This window comes from Colossoma macropomum, unplaced genomic scaffold (genome assembly GCF_904425465.1).
Source record: "Colossoma macropomum unplaced genomic scaffold, Colossoma_macropomum, whole genome shotgun sequence".
NCBI classification, from domain to species: Eukaryota; Metazoa; Chordata; class Actinopteri; order Characiformes; family Serrasalmidae; genus Colossoma; species Colossoma macropomum.
In genome coordinates this window covers 6,923,352-6,945,055 of record NW_023494784.1, presented here as the reverse complement: position 1 = coordinate 6,945,055, position 21,704 = coordinate 6,923,352, and the positions used below count along the sequence as shown (strand labels likewise).

The 21,704-nt window shown below is 38.6% G+C and overlaps 1 protein-coding gene across 1 annotated transcript in view; it reads right to left on the bottom strand.

The window, feature by feature from the left end:
* Positions 1–457: 457 nt before the first annotated feature.
* Positions 458–21,704, bottom strand: part of asic4a (acid-sensing (proton-gated) ion channel family member 4a) — a 180,213-nt gene continuing 158,966 nt past the window's right edge. Inside the window, exons 5-10 of the mRNA XM_036576869.1 lie at positions 19,604–19,657; positions 10,657–10,810; positions 8,968–9,059; positions 7,807–7,886; positions 6,020–6,142; positions 458–1,271 (exon numbers count right to left, since the gene is read on the bottom strand). Coding sequence (XP_036432762.1) covers positions 1,152–1,271; positions 6,020–6,142; positions 7,807–7,886; positions 8,968–9,059; positions 10,657–10,810; positions 19,604–19,657 — 623 coding nt within the window. The 3' untranslated portion in view covers positions 458–1,151. The remainder of the gene's footprint in view (positions 1,272–6,019; positions 6,143–7,806; positions 7,887–8,967; positions 9,060–10,656; positions 10,811–19,603; positions 19,658–21,704) is intronic.

Below are 21,704 nucleotides of genomic sequence, written 5' to 3'. Positions count from 1 at the left end.
TTAACATCCAAAATGAAGTTATAATAATATTATTAGCTAAAATTAAGTTCTAATAAAATTATTATCTAGAATGAATTTCTAAAAAAATAACATCCAGAATGAGATTCAAATCAAATTAATATTCAGAAAGAACTTTTAATAAAATGTACTAGTCAGAAGAATTTGTAATAACGTTCGGCGATTAAACCTCAATTTGTCGATAACAAACAAAATTGAAATAATTACAGTATATTATAATTTATTAGCTTCATGTTATTCCCTTTTATTAAGTTTGAAATATTGATGAAGTGTGTCAGAAAACATTATTTGTGTTTCATTTATCGAATTTGATAATCTAAATCTAAAGATTTGATCATATTTGATTAAAAAAATGAGAAGTGATTCTAAACGTCTGAACGTCAGCGCATCTCCATCCCATCACCACTCTCTCACATATCAACTCTCCACATAAACAACATTACAAAATTAGTGGGATTTTTAATATATACTTTAAGCAATTAATCATAAACCATTTAATATAAAGAAAACATTTATCATATGTATCCTATAGAGGTGGATACGTTCTACTTTGTCCGATACACGCACACACGATTCTACAGCCTCCATCGAGATTACGCTCAGCACTTTTAGTCTCTGGAGTCTAAGGGTCGATAATAAATTACTCAAATACATCATTTACAGTTGTATGTGTATCTCAGTGACGTTATTTTACAGATGATTCGTACTCAAACGAGTAAAACTTTCCGCAGACTGAGGTCCAGAGCGAAAGACTTGGTGCTTAAACCTGATCAGGAGCACAGACTGGGCCTGCTGAAGTCCACTGCATTCGTTTCATATAGAGGCCCCAATAAAACAGTCAGTGTAGAAACGGTGGAGTGACCAGGGAGAAGTGGAGCAGGAGGAGTAAGAGGAGAATGAGGAGGTCAAGAGGCTCCTTCTGGACAGGGAACGCGGCGTCCAGCCCATGCCTGAACACACGCGCACATAAACAGTCTGTCTCAAGCACAGATTTAGGAGTTCTTTGGCTGTAGCTTTCACTGGTGGCAGCGAGAGGGGAGATAGCACTGAGATCTGAGTTTCTGCTGAGAGAGAGAAAGAGAGAGAGAGGAAACAGGGTCCACTCTGGTCCAGATGTGGCCATTGGCGGAACCCTAGCAGGCGAAGTCCTCGAAGGGCGTGTGGCGGCTGTGGTGCAGATGGAGATGGTGGTGATGGTTTGGTAGGATGGTGTTAGCGTAGGCTCCCTCGCTGTGTCCCCGTTCACTGCCATCCTGCAAAACAGCATCAAAACGAAGACAAATTACACCGGAAGTATATAACTTTAACCGTAAGAAGCTGGAATTATCACCACAAAAGCAGTAGAGCTACAACAATTAGTCAAAGCATGCCATATGGTCATTCTGACAGACTGTAATACACTACAGGAAGTGTAGGGGGCGATATGACTTCTACTGTTTCATTTAAAAAGTTCTGTAATGTTCATATGATCCACACAGTCATTCTGACAGACTGTAATACACTACAGGAAGTGTAGGGGGCGATATGGCTTCTACTGTTTCATTTAAAAAGCCGCTATAATGTTCATATGATCCACACAGCCACTCTGACAGACTGTAATACACTACAGGAAGTGTAGGGGGCGATATGGCTTCTACTGTTTCATTTAAAAAGCCTCTATAACGTTCATATGATCCACACAGTCATTCTGACAGACTGTAATACACTACAGGAAGTGTAGGGGGCGATATGGCTTCTACTGTTTCATTTAAAAAGTGCTCTATAATGTTCATATGATCCACACAGTCACTCTGACAGACTGTAATACACTACAGGGAGTGTAGGGGGCGATATAGCTTCTACTGTTTCATTTAAAAAGTTCTAAAATGTTCATATGATCCACACAGTCACTCTGACAGAGTGTAATACACTACAGGAAGTGTAGGGGGCGATATGGCTTCTACTGTTTTATTTAAAAAGCCTCTATAATGTTCATATGATCCACACAGTCACTCTGACAGACTGTAATACACTACAGGAAGTGTAGGGGGCGATATGGCTTCTACTATTTTATTTAAAAAGCCTCTATAATGTTCATATGATCCACACAGCCACTCTGACAGACTGTAATATACTACAGGAAGTGTAGGGGGCGATATGGCTTCTACTGTTTCATTTAAAAAGTGCTCTATAATGTTCATATGATCCACACAGTCACTCTGACAGACTGTAATACACTACAGGAAGTGTAGGGGGCGATATGGCTTCTACTGTTTCATTTATAAAGCCTCTATAATGTTCATATGATCCACACAGTCACTCTGACAGACTGTAATACACTACAGGAAGTGTAGGGGGCGATATGGCTTCTACTGTTTCATTTAAAAAGCCTCTATAACGTTCATATGATCCACACAGTCATTCTGACAGACTGTAATACACTACACGAAGTGTAGGGGGCGATATGACTACCACTGTTTCATTTAAAAAGCGCTCTGTAATTTACAGCCATGTACATCAAGATGACAGTAATAACGTAAGGGTTAAGTTGATAAGTTAATGAGGGTTAACTGTCAGCTGTGATAGTGATAACTGCATGTCTAAAATGATACTTTCTCTCATTAAATAGCTGATCAGAGTGATTTACTGCGTGATTTAGAGCTTCAGAAAGATCTCTCACTCAGCGAAATGTCAGCATGATCTGATAAAGCAAATATCAAGGGCCAAATGCCAGAACACTGAACCATATTTTATATTCATGCATCCAATAGTGGTCAAAAGTTTGGACAAAGCTACTCAAAAAAGGATTTCCATGGTTACGTCCACAGGACACTAGAAGAAATCCTTATATTAAAGCTTAAATTTGTTGACCTTATTTTGTTACATGAACAAAAAATTTTTAATGTATTGTTTTTTTTATCTTTCTTTTTTCTTCCTTCTTCCACAACACAGTGCAATAAGTTGACATGTAACTTAAAGTTGAGATGTCTTAACATTTTTACAGCACGTTTCTCCATCTGTCTCATATCAGTGATGGATCTGATTGGACTGTGCTGAAGTATGCAGAAAGGATACAGAGGATACCGCTTTTGATTGGCTGTGCTGCAGCCAGAAAACGTATTTCTATTCCTTTCGGTTTTTGGATCAGTTTGGGAGTTTTTCAGTTAGATTATTTGTTTTCCTGAACTATCCCAGTGCATTTAAGAGGGAATCCTAGTTTGACTGAAGTTTTTTTGTTTGTTGTTTTTGGCCACTGAAACATGTTGGCCAAAAACAGTCAAAAGTGGCACCTTTGGTTTTCAGCCAACAGGGAAAACAGGCCAACAAAAAAAAGATTAAAGAGTTCTATAGCAAAGTGATATCAAAATCTAAGACAAACAGTTTGAATACAAATGATACAGTAAATGTCTTTCGCTCTCCTGCGCTGGACAGTGCGGACATATTCAAAGAGTTTGAGCAGCAGCAGATCAGCAGTGGAAAAAATGTCGGTTGTGTGAAATTATTTCACGATTTCACATTTCCGCAAAGGACATTATGATCTGTAGTCACTTTAAATTTTCATTATCAAATAGATGTACGATGCTCAAAAACTGCTCCACTACAGGTTTGATACCATTTGAATAAGCAACCGGTCCTGAATTTCAGTTTCAGTGAGGAATATTCATTTTGGTGTCGCTAGTTTGTTATTTTGCTGTTAGCCCACCTTGATGTCTTTCCTGTGTTGACTTATTGAGCTTGATGTTGTTCATAACATCAACCAAAAGTTCTGCTTGAGACCTGGCTCTTTGTCTCTTATTCTTTTTGTATGTTGTGACCTCATTAGAACCCATAGACAAGGAGCTTACAGGTCGTAGCACCACTGTTGTTGTTTGTGATTAACTTTTTATAGCATTTTTCATTACATTTTACAACAAGAGTAGGGAAAGGTAAGGGGTAGGGGAAGGCAGGATGGTGACATACATTTTTAGGTATACACACAAATCAGAAATAAAACAAAGACAATACATAAACAACTAGACAACTGAACAACATTACATAATTTAAAAAAACTAAAATTCTTGAATAGTCTCTAAAATTCTCCCGTTTTCTTATTGTTGACTGTTTTGCCTTGTTAAACTTTGCTGTATGATATTCCATCCAAACTATATTTTGAAAACTAGATATCCAGAATTTCATAGCTGAAAGCTGTGGGATGATCCAAAGTTTCAGGACAGTTTTCTTAGTAGCTGTAAAACCTGCCATCACCATCCTTCGCCGAATCGAAGAGAACTGAAGGGCTTAGTTATCGTTTAAAAGACATAAATGTGGTGACAGTGAATCACTGAGATCAAGAACTTTTGATAATATATCTACTGTAGAGGTCCATACATCTGGTACTTTAGAACATTCCCTGTCAGAACATATCGCTGTTGTCGGAAGAAAACCTCGTATCTCCAAAAAAGTTTACCTTTACAGGAGAAGGAAAAGACTTACTTTACTTTTAATGTAAGTCAATGGAACTAGACTTTTTTCCAAGTCATTTTGGTCCATTTATTATTTCAGTCCATTAATCATGAAATTTACACACAATGTAAATGTTAACCGGTATTTTCAAAGTATGTCCAAAACTGATAAACATCAAGAATGGAGATATGAGATTTTCTTCCGACAACAGTGATATGCATAAATGTACCAAGTGCAGAGTTACAAATATTACAGATATAACTAGAAATATGTTTCATTTGATATCTCCTGTAAGGTGTTGCATATGCTCTGTGAATTATTCTGTAATGAATAAACTGATGTGCCAATTTTTTTGAGGAGTGGCTTAAATTAGCCCATATAGTGTTCGAATCCAAGGAAGGACCAGTACAGGAAAGCTCTCATTCTCACAGTTGTTCGACTGCCAACTGCTTTATATGATGGTCTACCAAAGTATTGTAAATACTCTGCCCCATAGATTGTCCAAAGGCCTTATCCAGTCTAGCAAGGGGTGAGAGTTGAGAGTGCTGCCCCAGAGAACTCTCAACTCATAGGCTCGAAGTACAAAAGGAAGATGTAAATAAACAAAGTTTGAAGAAGCTGGAAGATGAAAAAGCATCTGAAGCCACCACCACCTTTTAGAGTAATAGTGAAAACATCAAAACTACAAATGTGGAATTGCTCTTATCTGAAACACTGGCTTTCAGACCCACCCTACCAACAACACATCTGATTGGCTCAGACATATAACTGGGAGCAGACATTCCAGTCATTAACTTTTAACAAGGTGGACATATTAATATACACCGATCAGGCGTAACATTATGACCACCTCCTTGTTTCTACACTCATTGTCCATTTTATCAGCTCCACTTACTATATAGGTGCACTTTGTAGTTCTACAGTTACAGACTGTAGTCCATCTGTTTCTCTGATACTTTGTTAGCCCCCTTTTACCCTGTTCTTCAGTGGTCAGGACCCCCATGGACCCTCACAGAGCAGGTACTATTTGGGTGGTGGATCAACCACTGAAGAACAGGGTAAAAGGGGGCTAACAAAGTATGCAGATATATAGTAAGTGGAGCTGATAAAATGGACAATGAGTGTAGAAACAATCATGCCTGATCGGTGTATAAGGATTGTACGTTTTCCATCTCCAAATTTCACAGAAGTTCTAAAGGAAAGTGTCTTGCTGTGAAAATGTATATGAATATATATTCAAAATCTATTTGTTTTGTTTGGAAATAAATGGGTCTTTAGACTGGTATTTCACTGGTATCTCAAAGTGAATTGCTCTGCATAAGCAGTGACGCAGATGCAGGTCAAACAAATTCACAACTGTACCTTGTTATGAAGGAAATGCCGATGTGATAAATGCCCGTGTGGATTAGTTTATAAACAGAAGCTCAGACTGCAAACAGTGCATCTAATCTGAGTGTAAACAAGAAGCAAGTCAACATAATAATGACTCTATTTCCTGAACGCTGAGCCCCTGTTTTTCCCTCTGCTCTGTCCATAGAGCTGCACATCTGCGTGCTGCACCTGTGCACCACCTGCTCACCTTAGCCTTCATGTCCTCCAGGTTGACCGTAGCTACAGTGCTGGCTGGGGGCTGTTTCTGCTGAGGCTCTGGCTTCTGCTCCTTCTGAGGTTTCAACAAACGCTGCAACCTGTGCTTAATTACCTGGAGATAGATAGATAGATAGATAGATAGATAGATAGATAGATAGATAGATAGATAGATACATAGATAGATAGATAGATAGATAGATAGAGGCAGAGTTATATATTTTACAAATTTTAAAATTTACAACATGCTCAAGAAAGAAACAAAATCCTTAAGGAGAGGAACTGGAGAAAGAAGAGGACAAGACATAAAGGACATAAGAAAAGAGAAGAGGAGACCAGAGGACACAAGAGAGGAGGAGGCGAGGAAACAGGAGAAGATGAGAGAACAATAGACAAGCTGAGATGGAACAAGAGGTGACAAGAGAAAAGGAGACAAGAGGAGATGAGACAAGAGGAGACAGTGCAAAGTGATATGGGAGAAGACAGGAAGAGACAAGACAAGAGGAAATGATACAAGAGGAGACAAGAAGAGATCAGACATAAAGAGACAAGACAAAAGGAGAAATGGTGAAGATGAGACAAGATGAGACAGAAAGAGACAGGACAAGAGGAAACAAGACAAGGGAAGTCAAGACAGGAAGAGACAAGACAGGAGATGAGAAAAGACAAGACAAGGGGAGTCTGGGCAACAGGAAGCAGAAGAATATGAGACAAGAGTTTGACAAGGGGAGGTAAGACAAGAAGAGACAGGAGGAGATGAGAGAGAGGAGAAGACAAAGGGAGAAAAGACAAAATGAGACAAGAGAAGCAGAAACAAGACAACTGGAGAGGAGAGAATGCAAGACAAGAGGAAACAGGAGGAAAGGAAGGAAGAAGAGACAAGAGGAGATAAGACAAGAGCAGACAAGATGAGAAGGGACAGGAGGAGACAAGAGGAGAAAAGACATAAGGAAATGAGACAAAAGGAAATGAGGAGACAAGAGGAGAGGACACAAGAGGAAATGATACAAGAGGAGACAAGAGAAGAGGAGGCAAGAGGAGAAAAGGTATAAGGAAATGAGACAAAAGGAGACAGGGGGACAAGAAAAGATGAGACAAAAGGAGACATGGTGAAGAGGAGACAAGAGAAGATGAGACAAGAGGAGGCAGGAAGAGACAAGACAAGAGGAATCAAGACAAGAGAAGTCAAGACAAGAGGAGACAGAAGAGGAGGAGATAAAACAAGAAGGGACAAGAGGAAATGAGACGGGAGATGACAAAGGGAGACAAGAGGAGACAAGAAGAGACAGGAAGAGGCAAGAGGAGTGGAGACAAGATAACAAGACATGAGAGAAGACACGGCCAGAAACGAGGAAACAGGGACACAAAAGAAGACAAGAGATCACAAGAGGAGACAAGAGAAACTGAGATGAGGCAAGAAGAGACAAGATGATATGGACAAGAAAAGACAAGAGCAGAAAAGACAAGAAGAGACAGGAGGAGAGCAGAGGAGTCAAGAGCAGACAAAACAAGAGGAGACAAGACGAAGAGAGACAAGAGGAGAAAGAAAGAGACAAGAGAAGAGGAGACATTCGGTGACAAGAGGAGACCAGACAAATAAAGACAAGTCGAGAAGAGACAAGAGCAGATGAGACAAGAGACGAGAAAAGAGAAGATTTAATGGAGGTTGGAGTGGAAGTTCAGCATGATTTGATTCAGACCCCAGAGTTAGGCCTCATCTCCTCACCTACACACGTCACCCAGATCTCCAGCAGCTAAACAGCTAAAACACTCCTTTACCTCATAAATATAGTCGAGGATCTCCAGCACCGTGAGAATACTGGCTCCTATAAACAGCCCCATCTGCCCACCAATGTCACCTGCGTTTAATACGTAAACAGAAGAAAGGTTTCATACAGACGTGGCCAGAGAACACCAAACCAACCATCACCGACAGAGAACATCACTCTAATGTGGGCTGAAGCCTTTATACTGTCCCAGTAAAGAAACTGATAAACTAAATGAACAAGCGTGAATGGAGAAGAACCTTCTAGAACACTGTGAATAGAATAGTGTGGATGAAGGAGAACATTTTAGTGTCTCCAAACAGTGAGTGTGTTTACATGCACTCAATAATCTGATCATAATCAGATTTCTGCAGTTATCTGATTATTCAAATGGAAATATAAACAGTACATTCTGATTTTTTAGATCAAAGTAAGGTCTAGAAATCTGATTAAGAAATCTGATAAAGAGGCTGGGCTTTAGCTCAGTAATCAGATTTCTTAGTAAACTCTTACTCTGATTTCTTTCGGATTTCCCAGTCTGAGCATGTGTGAAAACAGATGGTGGTACCAGAAATAAGCGAGCAGCGCTACCGTGAGACGCAGCGACGCTGAAACCAAATAAATGCTTCATGAAATTAATGCCACGGCATGAAGTTTGAGTTCTACGTTATGTTTACGTCACGTCTTCTTCTGTGAGTTTATTGGCTGGTTGTAAAGCAGAAATCTGATTACTGTCTGACTCATGTAGACCCAGAGTTTCCCCATTATCTGATTACTCAAGTGCATGTAAACACATTGATTGGATTACTGACAAAATCTGATTTTTTGCAGTTATCGGATTATTAAGTGCATGTAAACACACTCCGTGACAAATGGGTAGAACATACCAACTACAAGTTTGGGTTTGTTGGGTTGATGTATTTTGGCCTTTAGAGAGTTTTTAACCCAGAAACTAAACAGTAGAACAATTATACCTTGTTTCTATATAAGAAAGCTACACAGGTCTGATACAGCAAGTTTATAAAGGGAAAAAAACAAAAACATTTGTTATTGTAACTTGAAATGTAAAGAGCAGCTGGTGTTTTTCAAACCATGTAAAAGACTAAAAACAGAAAAAGGAGCTGCGAAGGCAAAGATGTGTTGATAAACAGCGGCCGAGGTTCAAAGGACCCACCTAACAATCCTGCGACATCATAAGCTTTCTTCTGCTCTATCGTTTCATAGTTTAGAGCTTCGAAGAAAATATCCAGGACGAGGAAATTATCTCTAGAAAATGAGAAGAATATCAGAGTTAAGAAGAGTTAAGAAGCGCATTATTGCTTTTACACGTCAGCTCTGCAAAATAAAGAAAAACATAAAGCGAAGATGCACATTGTATCAAATGAGCTTCAACGTTGGAAATTCGTTATGCCAAAAAAGTAGCACCTTACAGTACAGATAGAGCCATAAAACTGTCACAGCATCAGGTTGAGCTCAGTTTTTTAGTGTTTTCCAGATGAAGCTGAATGTGGTTTTGTTCAGTCAGTCTGAAAAGAGTTTCACAGTCAGTTTTTAAGCTGAACTGTATTCTGTTGGTTTGGTTGTTCAGCTGCAGATTGACAAGCTCACTAAGGACCAGTTAAATTTCAGTAAATTTGATGGAATCCTGCTCTTCTTATTAGAATCTGACCAAACAGGCAGTAGGTCAAATATTATCTAATGTGTCTAGCTTCTGTTTTGTACAGTGGTGTGTGCCCCTACAATCGTTTGGGTGCCCCTGGTCAAATTCTGTGTTTTGTTTATTTCCTTAGTGTAAATAGGTGAACACACCCTCTACAGAGACACACTTCTGCACAGTTTAATGCACAATTACTGTTTATTAACAGAATTTATTACATCAGGGCAAATTCTGCTGTGCAATTCAATTTTGCTGTGCAATATTTATGGAACATTTTATATTTAATGTTTTATATTGTTCCTGTATATTAAACCCAGGAAATAAACAGAAATTGTGCGCTGAACTTGAAACAATATTTAAGTGTGTTCTCTCTAGAAGATATTCATTTAATTTCATTTAGAAAACCAACAAAGTCTGTAATTTGACTGGGGGTGTTCAAATATGCTTACGTGCTAAATACCTGTAGTAATGTAATAAAAATGAGCTCCAGCATAAAGTGAGTCACTACTTAGCAACTGATGCTCAGCAGAATAACTCAGTTAGTGTAAGAACAGAACGCTGTTATCAAGAAGAGCAACATAAGAAGAAAGCTTATTAACCAATCAGATTGTGCCATCATAACTAACTATTGCATATCACTGCTGTCAGACCAAAACCTTGAATCTCCATTTTTGACATAATTTGAAAATAACAGTTACCCCTTACATTGTGTGATTTCATGAAGAATGGACCAAAAGAAATGACCCAAAATAAATTGGAAAAAAAGTTCCATTGACTTACATTAAAAGTACAGTATGTTTTTTCCTTCTCCTGTAAAGTTACCATTTTGGAGATGTGAGGTTTTGGTCCGACAGCAGTGATATAGAACATTACAGTAATATATTGTTGCTGTCCAAATAAAAAAAAAAAAAACATATATCCATTATATCGATTTTTTTTCCTACATCATGTAAATATGGAAGCTATCATTTATCTATCTATCATGTTAAATTTTCATGATGAATAGACCAATAGACATGCTTCAAAATCACTTTATATTTTGAACTATACTTATATTAACTTGTATTGAAATGGATTTTTTTTTCCCTTGTGATTTTCTCTGCTATTTTGGAGAAACTTGTTTTGGACAGCAACAATATACAGTATAGGGCTACTAACAGATAAACAACAGAAAACAGATAAAAATGTTCACAGAATGCAGCTGACCTGATGTAATCCTCTGATTTGTGGTATTTCCTGCTCAGGTAACGAGCCGATCCTTTACTGGGAATCTTCACCATGGACAGTTCTTTACCGTAGCGGGTCAGATTACAGGGAGTTTCACACGGACACGAGTCCCCCGAACTCTTCTGTAACAGAGCTGACACACACAGACACTTCACTTCTTTATTACACTTACAGTTTAAAGAGTCCAGATACTATATTTTTCTTTTATTGTGTTCCCTGTGGTCCACGTATGAGTGGAAGAGTGTTAAGTCAGCAGTGTCAGTGGGGGAATATTCTAGAACAGTGTGAATGGAGGAATGTTTCAGAATAGTGTGAATGGGGAGAACGCTCTAGAATAGTGTGAAAGGGAGAACAGTCTAGAACAGTGTGAATGGAGGAGAACATTCTAGCACAATGAGAATGGAGAAAAAAATCTAGAAAAGTGTGAACTGGTGAAACATTCTAGAACAGTGGAAATGGGGGATATACTAGAACAGGGTGAATGGAGAACATTCTAGACCAGCATAAATGGGGAAAACACTTAAGAACAGTGTGAATGGAGGAGAGCATTATGGAACAGTGTGAATGGGGGGAATATTCTAGAACATCGTGAACGGCGAAGAACATTCTAGAACAGCATGGATGGGGAGAACATTTTAGAACAGTGTCAAAGGACGAGAACATTATAGAACTGAGTAAATGGAGAAGAACATTGTAGAACAGTGTGAAAAGAGACAACATTCTAGAACAGTCTGAATGGAGGAGAATATTATAGAACAGTCTGAATGGACGAGGATATATTAGAACACTTTTAAAGTAGAAGAACATTCTAGAACCATGTGAATGAGCAGGCATTGTAGAACAGTATGAACGGGGAGAGTATTTGGGAAATGAAGTTGTGTTGTATTATGTGGAGTTTATTCCTTTGGCATGTGTGCTTTATGTGGTTGTTCTGTGTATTATCTAGCACTTAATGTGTTTATTTGTGAATGTACCGTAAATATCTGTGACTGTTTAATGGTGTGTAATTTATGACACAGTCTTTATGACAAAAAAAAAGAAATTACCCCAAGTGAAGAAATAAAGCATTCCAGTTCTACACCATCCTGCAGCTGTGTGTGTGTATATGTGTGTGTGTGTGTGTATATGTGTGTGTGTGTGTGTGTGTGTGTGTGTGTGTGTGCGCAGGTGTTCTAAGCACACCTGAGATTTACTGCTTCATTCATCAAACTCACACTGTAAATAACCACACAGACAGTGTTCTGCATCTTCAGTTCACTCTCAGCATGTAATTCAGCTTTAATTATGGTTTTGAAGGGCATCCAGAAAATAACACACACACATACACACACACACACACACACACACACACACACACACACACACAGTGGAAGTGTGTCTCCTCCCTGAGGCAACACTATAACTCACACAATGCTTTAAATATTAGAAAGATCAGAGCCGCAAACTGACTGAAAACTCCAGAAAAAACACATCACATCACAAAATCACATCCAGGACCTTTTAAAGGTTTGAACATTCCTAATTAAACAAGTGTTTTCCACAATCTTTAAGTCTTTAAGCCTTTTTAGCCTAAGCTAAATGTCTTAAACCTTAGGCTTATTATTCAGTAACTGCTAATAATGAAGCATTAAGGCCTTCAGAGAGGGTCTAATGATTTCTGTGAAACCATAAAATTATGCCTGTAATTTAATAGAATGATGATTCTTGTTGTATTTAAACTCTGCATGTATTGTATTAATGCTCTTATTTCAGAAGGGGGGAAATATTGAAAAGGCCAATGGAAAATGATTCAGTCAGGATTGTTCTCTCTGAGGTATCTAGATGGATACATCTAAGCAAGCTCTCCCATTATCTAGGACCTCAGGAGCTGGACTCAAGGCCTAATGTGTTAGATTAACCACTAGCATAACTGAGGAATCAACCAATTATGCTTTTATTTTCAATGGTTGGGACCAATTCCATGACAAACAACATCACTCTAGACCATTTGGAAGTTCTAGGTATGTCACTGACTGTGAATTCAAACCGTAGTCTAACCAGGTTTCAGTTAGTTGTTAGGAATGGAAAACAGTGGCAGCAGCAGAGTCTTTACTGAAAGGATCACTGTGAAACAGCTACACGGTAAAACATGTTTCAGTGTCCATTACAAGCTTTAAATAAAACAGACAGAATGTCTTATAATCTAGAACAGCCAAAAAAAAAAAAAATTCATGTCAATCTCTGTTAGCTTAGCGCTAACATACTGCTAGAATTCCATAGGAGTGCTAGCAAGAATGAGCATTACAGTAGTGGTGTTTTTTCCACTCATTTTACCAGGTTTTGACATCTGTGGCCCGAACTGAAGGCCTGGCTCCAATAGTTGCTGTTTACCATGGTAACCGCTATAAATTATGCAGTAATTACTTTGAAACTGACATTATTATGTTATGTAGTAATGAGAGTGAGAGGGGTTTGAGGGGTTAAATGCTATAAATCTGTTTCTGATTTGTGTTTATAGGACATACCTGCAGCTGTGTACATAGATACCTGTACATGGTAGCTAACTAAATGTGAATGCTTTGGATGAAAGTTATTGCCCTCTGCACTTAATTTCATGTCTTTACACTGTGTTTATGTGTACATTTGTGTAAAGTGTATATTTAGGTGTCCATTTGTGTTATTGTTGGTTCTCAGGGGACTGTTCTAAAGTGGTGTGCCTTTTACCTGAAAGACAGAACGTTCTCTCTTAAGATATTCCTCTGTCAATTCTCTGCAGCTGTCATTTGTGGTGTACCTCAGGGCTCTGTCTTGGGCCCTAATCTGTTTTCACAACTGCGCCTTGTGGTTAAACTGGTGAAAATCTTTTCAGTTGTCTCAGGGATATTAAACGTTCAATGCCTAAAAACACCCTCCTCTTAAATAACGGTAAGAAAGAAGTTTTTTTTTTTTTATTTGGTCATCCAGACTTTATTAGAGCTGTAGCTGACAACTTGTGGGCACTGTCAAACAATATGTTTATTTATGCAATTTATTTATTAATTTAGTGTCAATTTCGACTCTGCCCTCAAGGCAGTAAACTCAGCTGGGAGAGGAAGCTCATTCCAGCTGAAAGCTATTGCCAAAATAAATGCACCTTGTCATTCAAGGATGGGGAAACATTTATTCATGCTTATATTTCTTGTTTTATTGTAGCTCTTTTCACACAGGACTCTGTCAGTCAACCCTGCAGCCTGCGGATGGTCCTAAATGCAGACACTAGCCTTCCGACTGGCACCAGAAAAAGACCCTGTACTGGTCTTCTTTCACTGGTTACCAATCCAATACAGAATCGAGTTTAAGGCTTTGTTTTTTGGTAATTAATGATCTCAAACTACAAAAAAAACTTCATGCGGCCCATCACATATTTATAGTTTATCCTTAAATTCATTCATTCATTCATTTATCATCTTTAACCGCTTGATCCAGATAGGGTCGCGGTAGCAGTAGGGCAAGCAGAGAATTCCAGATGACTCTGTCCCCCGCAAATTCCTCCAGGTCATTCCGGGGGACCCCGAGCTGCTCTCAGGCCAACTTGGAGATATAATCCCTCCAGCGACCCTGGGGTCTCGTCCCAGAAGGCCGTGCCTGGTAAACCTCCACTGGGAGGCTTCCAGGGGGCATCCTGATCAGATGCCCAAACCACTGGCTCCTCTCAATGTGGAGAAGTAGTGGCTCTAGATGACTGAGCTCCTCACCCTGTCAGTAGAGTGTAGCCTGCCACCCTGCGAAAAAAGCTCATTTCTGCTGCTTGTATCCGTGATCTCATTCTTTAGGTCATGACCATAGGTGAGGGTGGGGACATAGACTGACTGGTAAACAGAGAGCTTTGCCTTATGGCTCAGCTCCCTCTTCACCACTACTGATGCTGTCTGTCCAAGCCTGCGGCTGATCTCACAATCCCTTTTCCCATCACTCGTGAACAAGACCTTGAGATACTTAAAACTCCTCCCTCTGCCTGTCCTTAAATCTGACCCACTTTTTTTTTTATTTTCTGTCTTTAAATATTTACTAGTGTTTTAGTACTCAAGTCTATTCCAGAGGCATAGCTAAGGGGAGGCCAGAAGTGGCCAGCACCACCCCAGCATGAAGCATAGCTGCCCTTCTGCCCACCCCAGTTATGGAAAGTGAGACAGTCGATCATCATTAATAAAGCATCAGTAATGCTTTATGGTGAAAATCTACCATCGAGGTAGCTACCAATCAGTTATAAGAGTCTGATAACGCTGAATTTAATTATTAGCGTATTTTTGCTATAATAGGCTAATTTGTTCAGTAAACAGGTTGGTTGAATGTGGGTCTTTCAGCAGTGCTACTCTGTGAGCTGCATCATGATTTAGGTTATTGGATGGTTAGATCACAAATTAATTTAGTCCCTTAGCCTAATAAAATCGTTGGGTCTTTCTTGATTCAACTGAACACTGAAATATTTAGTAACCTCTTAAAATCTCAGGCTTGTTACACACGAAGACTTATTAATTAGTAACTACAGGGGCTTCAATGCCAAGTAATGGAGCTATTCTTAGGTTATAGAAATGTGTAATAAACCTTTCCTACTTTTTCATACTTGGAAAGACCTGTTTTAGTTACATGGTTAGGTAAAATGTTAGATGAAAGACTTGATGTAGTCACAGGTCATGCTTAAAAAATCTGTGATTTGCCCTCCAGTTGGAGAAGACCGCCTGGCTAGTGGCCCCAAGTAATTTGAGTTTAAGACCCTTGCTCTACATGAAAAACTTGGATATCCCTGATCTCTGTAGAGAAAATCAGCAACATGGAATTGGACCGGGGGTGCCAAAACTTTTGCACACGACTGTATATGTCCATCCTCGTCTGCCCACTTCAAACCAGTTGTGTTTGACTATCTCTCTGGAGAGGTTGAAAGGTTACTGGGCCTTTTCTGTAGCTGCACTAAGACCAGTACTATTCTTTATAAAAGAATATATGTTAATTTTGAAAACTCATTCTTCTCCCATTCGTGTGGAGAATGTGAAGAATGTTCTCATCCTGTGAGTAGTTGTGTCCAAACTTTCTCCTGGTCCTGTTAAACCAGCTTCACCCTCAACAACTCTGGACCTTTCTTACAGCTCAGTAGGAGCAGTTCAGCAAAGCTGGGCTATGAGGTTTCAGAGTACTGTAATAAAATGACCAGCATGCATGGACAGTGCGTTATCCACTCTACGAGAAAGGATAAAGCATTTTCTCATACAGCACAATGAGAACAAACAGAATAGTTTTTAATGCATTGGCCGTGAAAAGGGGAGCGTTCATTCTGCCGACGTGAACAGCGAGGTTCAGTAGCGAGACAGTGTATGAGATCTAGGTTTAACCCAACCAGCCATTAAATGGGGTCAGAAATCCTTTTGACAAGGCAGATAATTACATTCCTGGGTTATTAGAGGAGGAAGATCATAAATGTTCAGACACATATCATCATCATCTGCTCATAAAGAGCGTTTATGAGCGTCGTAAAACAGAGGGCAGGGGGAGCAGCAGTGTGTGTTTAGTTCAGTGAGTGAACAACAGTGGATGTATGTTAGGTTTTGAGTTGAAGGGGTACAAATCTGATTTTTTGACACTGTTGTGATCATTTCAGTGCAGAATGAATACAAACACCAGATCTCTTCAAATCAGATTTGGCTGTGTTCACATTGTAAGCATTTCTATTATTATTATTATTATTATTATTATTATTATAGATAGATCACTATTAATCCAGAAATTTGCATGTTACAGCTGCAGCAAAGGTATAGTAAAGGAATAGTATTGGAAGGAAATGTAGTAGTACAAAATAAACATAATTAAATAAAAGTCTGGTTATGAATAGTAATAAAAGCAAGTGAAAAAAAACAGTATAAATAAGTAAACATAACAATAAAAACTAAGAAAAATAAAAGTAAAAATAATTATAAACACTAGTGCTCCAAACAAATTTAAACAACAGATATGATACATAGCTATGCAGCAAAGTAAAAATGATCTATTATTATTATTCTTATTAGTATTAGTGTTATTATAAACCCCCAACAATAAGCACTTTCTGGGCAATTTTCTGGGCAGAGTGTGTAAGTAAATTAACTGTTCTTTCTGCAGTTTTCCTAGTCTAATTTAGGCGATAAATGCCCATGTTGTTTGGCTGATTTGTCACCTGTGATAGCCACCTTACCACTGTACTGCAATTTAGAACATGCTGATGGTGTTGATTGGTCAAATTCTAACTTAAGTAATAATCAGTCACAATAATTCACCTCCATCTTGCACAGATTCAGTGTCTGACTACTGCCAGAAAATAAAAGCTCATAAAAATGCCTGGAGTTGTGCTGGTTGTTTAAGTTGCTATGGCTACATCACTATCAATCACTGTGCAGCAGTGGTGAACCATGACTTTTGAGGTTAGGCTTTCAGTTCAGCCCAACTCTGTTAAAAACGAAGAAAAACACCTCTATTATAACAATAATTATAAAAATAGTTGTAAAGTTGTAAAGATTCAGAGAATCTGGAGAAATCTCTGAATGTAAGGGACAAGGCCAAAAACCAGTATTTGCTGGCCGTGATCTTTGAGCTCTCAGATGGCACTGCATTAAAAACAGACATGATTCTGTAGTGGAAATCACTGCATGGGCTCAGGAACAGTTCTGAAAGTGTCTATGAAAACAGTTCATCACTGCATCCTTAAATACTAATTAAAACTCAAACACAAAGAAGAAACCATAAATAAACAGGAAATGCTGCCACTTTTTCTGGGCCTGAGCTCATTTAAAATGGACTAAAGGAATATATATATATATACATAAAATATGCTGCCATCCAGATGATGTCTTTTTCAGGGAAGGCCTTTATTATTTCAGCAAGACAGTGCCATACATTCTGCATGTATTACAGCAGCATTGCTCCATATTAAAAGAGTCCGGGTGCTAAACTGACCTACCTGCAGTCCAGACCTGTCACCACTGATAACACTGAGTGAATTATTAAATGAAAAATACAACAAATGAGCCCCTGAACTGTTGAGCAGATGAAATCCTGTATCAAACAAGAACGGGAAAACATTTCACTTTCAAACCTACAGCAGTGTCTCCTCAGTTCCCAAACACTTACAGTGTGTTGTTAAAGAAGAGGTGATGAAACGCAGTGGTAAACAGGCCCCCGTCCCAACTTTTTTGGAATGTGTTGTTGGCATTAAATTTGAAATGGACATATAATTTTCCAAAAACTATAGAATTTCTCAGTTTCAACATTTGATATGTTGTCTTTGTGGAATTTTCAATTAAATATAGGGTTTAAATGATTTGCGTATCATTGTATTGTATTTTCTTTTTTTTTTACATTATGCACAGCGTCCTAACTGATGGAGGAAGCAGCAATATAAAGTGTTGCAACAGGTAGAATATGGCAATTGCAAATTAGCAATACTGATTAAAGTGAGAGTATAAAGTGATGAGCACGGGAGAGATCAGTATAAAATTAATAGTAATACTAGTAAATGACAGTGACCATGTCAAGCATTATGAGGTTTCCTGTTTATTGTTCAACTTGTAAATGTTCTCCTCTTCCTTAATATACCACAAAAAATGATCTCTTAGCAAGTGATACATCCTAAATGTAGTCAATACCTCTAATATTTCTCATTATGAGATAATATTATAAAATTATTCAATGTATTTCTAAACCATTTTACTTGTTTTAAGTAATATCATCTAATGAAAGTATCTGATTCCACTGGCAGATCATTTCACTTGTTTTGAGAAATAATGCAGATAATTTAGCTTCTTTCAAGAATAAATGTTTGCCAATGAAATAAGATGCTTTCGTTAGATAAAATTACCTAAAACAAGTCATATCATAATGGTATGTCATAATATCATAATATCACAATATATCGTAATGAGAAATATTAGATATATTGACTACATCTAAGATGTTTCACTTGCTAAGATGTCATTTTCTGCTACAGCTTGTAATCACAGTCCCAACTGTTGGAAATCAAATCATGATTGGTTGATTCCTCTGTCACTTCCTAATTATGTTGGTAGTTAATATAACATGTAAGGTCTTCAGTTCAGCTCCTGAAGTCCTAACCAATGGGAGAGCTCGCTTGGCTGTATCTGCCTACATGCCACAGAGAAAACAATCCTGATTGGATAATTTTCCTTTGGAGTTTCAAGAATTTAACCCTTTGGTTACCAACCAAAACTTGCTAGACAATACATGCTAGAGTTTCAATATAACATTCATGATTATTTTATAGTATATGTGATTTTTTCACAGAAATAGACAGGCCTTCTCTGGAAGCCTAGAGGGCCCTCAGGTTGCCATGTGGTCTGAAATGCCCGCTAGTTCTTGATTAGGCAGAGAAGATGAGTTCTGCCTGCTTTTCACTCCATTTGAAACATTACCCGACTCACTGACCTGCTGCCCACACTGGATGGTGACCACAGTGTACAAGCATGAGCAGCGAAGTGTGATGTAAAAAACAAAAACTCATGGATTTTGATCTGACCATATGTCTGCGATCTGTACTGAGCATAGGAAAGTGACTCAAATCTGATTTATACAGATCAGTTTTCACACAGCTCTGAAAAAAAATCACATTCTGGAAAAAAAAAAATTAAATAAATAAATCAGGTGTGTCACTTTAACCCTGTAATGTGAAGGTAGCTTTTCATGAATGGGATACGTATGTAATACATGGCCATTCCCAATGTGTAGATCTCAAGACAGACAGATTTCCTCCAGGAATCTTATTTCTCCTTCTGTCTCTCTCTTTTTTCTCTCTCTATCTCTCTCTCTCTCTTTTAGTCTGCAACACTATCTAAATGTGTCCTCATTGTGTATTTAATTTTTCAGAGCTGCCTTTTTTCAGTGTTAAAGTGCTCCAGGGCATTTGCCAGAGTGAAAAATGTGCACTTACCCAGCGCTCTGTCCACACACTTGATTTTGTTGGGGGTGCAGATATCAGCATTTCCTAAGACAGGAAAGACAAAGTGAATACGATCAATAAAAACAGGAACTTTGCTGCCTCACTGATAGCAAAGGAAGAAAGCGAGAGGCTGAAAGAGTCTGAGATCTCATACTAATTTAACCCTTAACACCCAGACAGAATTCGAGAACACGCTTGTGGATTCCTGACCACTTTCAGGGTTTATTATTGATCACTGCCTTCAAGTTTTTGAGTTTATTTTAACAATGAGTCCTACCTCTTTAACATAAAACCAAGAGATAGAGAATATATCTGAAAATACATTATAAAAAATAGATTCCCTGGAAATAAAGAACAGGGATTTGAAACAAACTGACTACAACAACTAATGAAAATCTTCATCATTAATTCCCAGCAATAAACCTGATACAAAAAAATCACCACATCATACAGATATAGCCAAAGGGTGCATAAACTCCCTCAAGCTACAACTTCGAAAAGCCTCTATTAAGAACTATGAACACTCAAAGAACCCTTTGCATGATTAAAGTGTTCTTTGCATCATTGAAATGTTCTTCAGACTGATAGAGAATGTTTTGTAGATGGTTCTATATAGAATCTTTATGAAACAGGTTCAATATAGCACTAAAAAGGGTTCTTCTATTGACACAAGCTTGATACTGTAACATTAGCAGAACCATATTTGGTGCCATAAAGAACCCTTTTCAAAAAGTTTTATATGTAGAACCGTCTAGAGCACATTCTCCATCAATCTGAAGAACCATTTCACCATGCAAAGGGTTCTTTGATTGTTCATGGTTCTGTAAAGAACCATTGTCTTTACTAAAGAACCCTTGAAGAACCATCTTTTTTCAAAGTGTAGTTGTGACTGCTGAATGACCTTCAGCGTGAGGAAGCTCAGTGCATCTGCACTCATTTGGCCTACATAGCTGAGAGATACTAGGCTCACAGTAAAACACAGAGAGACTAGCCTAGCTAACTGTTTCACTGATTTTAACTGATTCATAAAGGCTATGAAATGTCCCTAAGAATCAGAACAAATTTGAATTTGAATATCAAACATGGAAACAACACAGCAGTGAACAAGATTTATCTTCATCTACCAAAGATCAGGCATAACATTCTGACCACCTCCTTGTTTCTACGCTCATTGTCCATTTTATCAGCTCCACTTACTATATAGGTGCACTTCGTAGTTCTACAGTTACAGACTGTAGTCCATCTGTTTCTCTGATACTTTGTATTCTCAGCACTGCAGTAACACTGATGTGGTGGTAGGGTGTTAGTGTGGGTTGTGCTGGTACGAGTGGATCAGACACAGCAGTGGTACTGGAATTTTTAAACACTGTGTCCACTCACTGTCCACTCTATTAGACACTCCTACCTTGTCAGTCTACTTTGTAGATGTAAAGTCAGTGACGATAGCTCATCTGCTGCTGCACAGTTTGTGTTGGTCATCCTCTAGTCCTTCATCAGTGGTCACAGGACGCTGCTCACAGGACACTGTTGGCTGGATATTTTTGGTTGGTGGACTATTCTCAGTCCAGCAGTGACACTGAGGAGTTTAAAAACTCCAGCAGCACTGCTGTGTCTGATCCACTCAGACCAGCGCAACACACACTAACACACCACCACCACATCAGTGTTACTGCAGTGCTGAGAATGATCCACCACCCAAATAGTACCTGCTCTATGAGGGTCCATGGGGGTCCTGACCACTGAAGAACAGGGTAAAAGGGGGCTAACAAAGTATCAGAGAAACAGATGGACTACAGTCTGTAACTGTAGAACTACAAAGTGCACCTATATAGTAAGTGGAGCTGATAAAATGGACAATGAGCGTAGAAACAAGGAGGTGGTCATAATGTTATGTCTGATCAGTGTAAACATGGCTGTGTGTTCAGTAAAGCAGCCACAATAACCATGAAAACACAGATTTCGAATCGCTAAACAAAGATCTTAAAAGATTCAGTTGTAAAACCATTACTGCTGTCTGAGCTGATATAAATAGAGATGCATCAATACCGATCCTGGTATTGGGTATCAGCCCAACACTGTGCTAATTTACCCA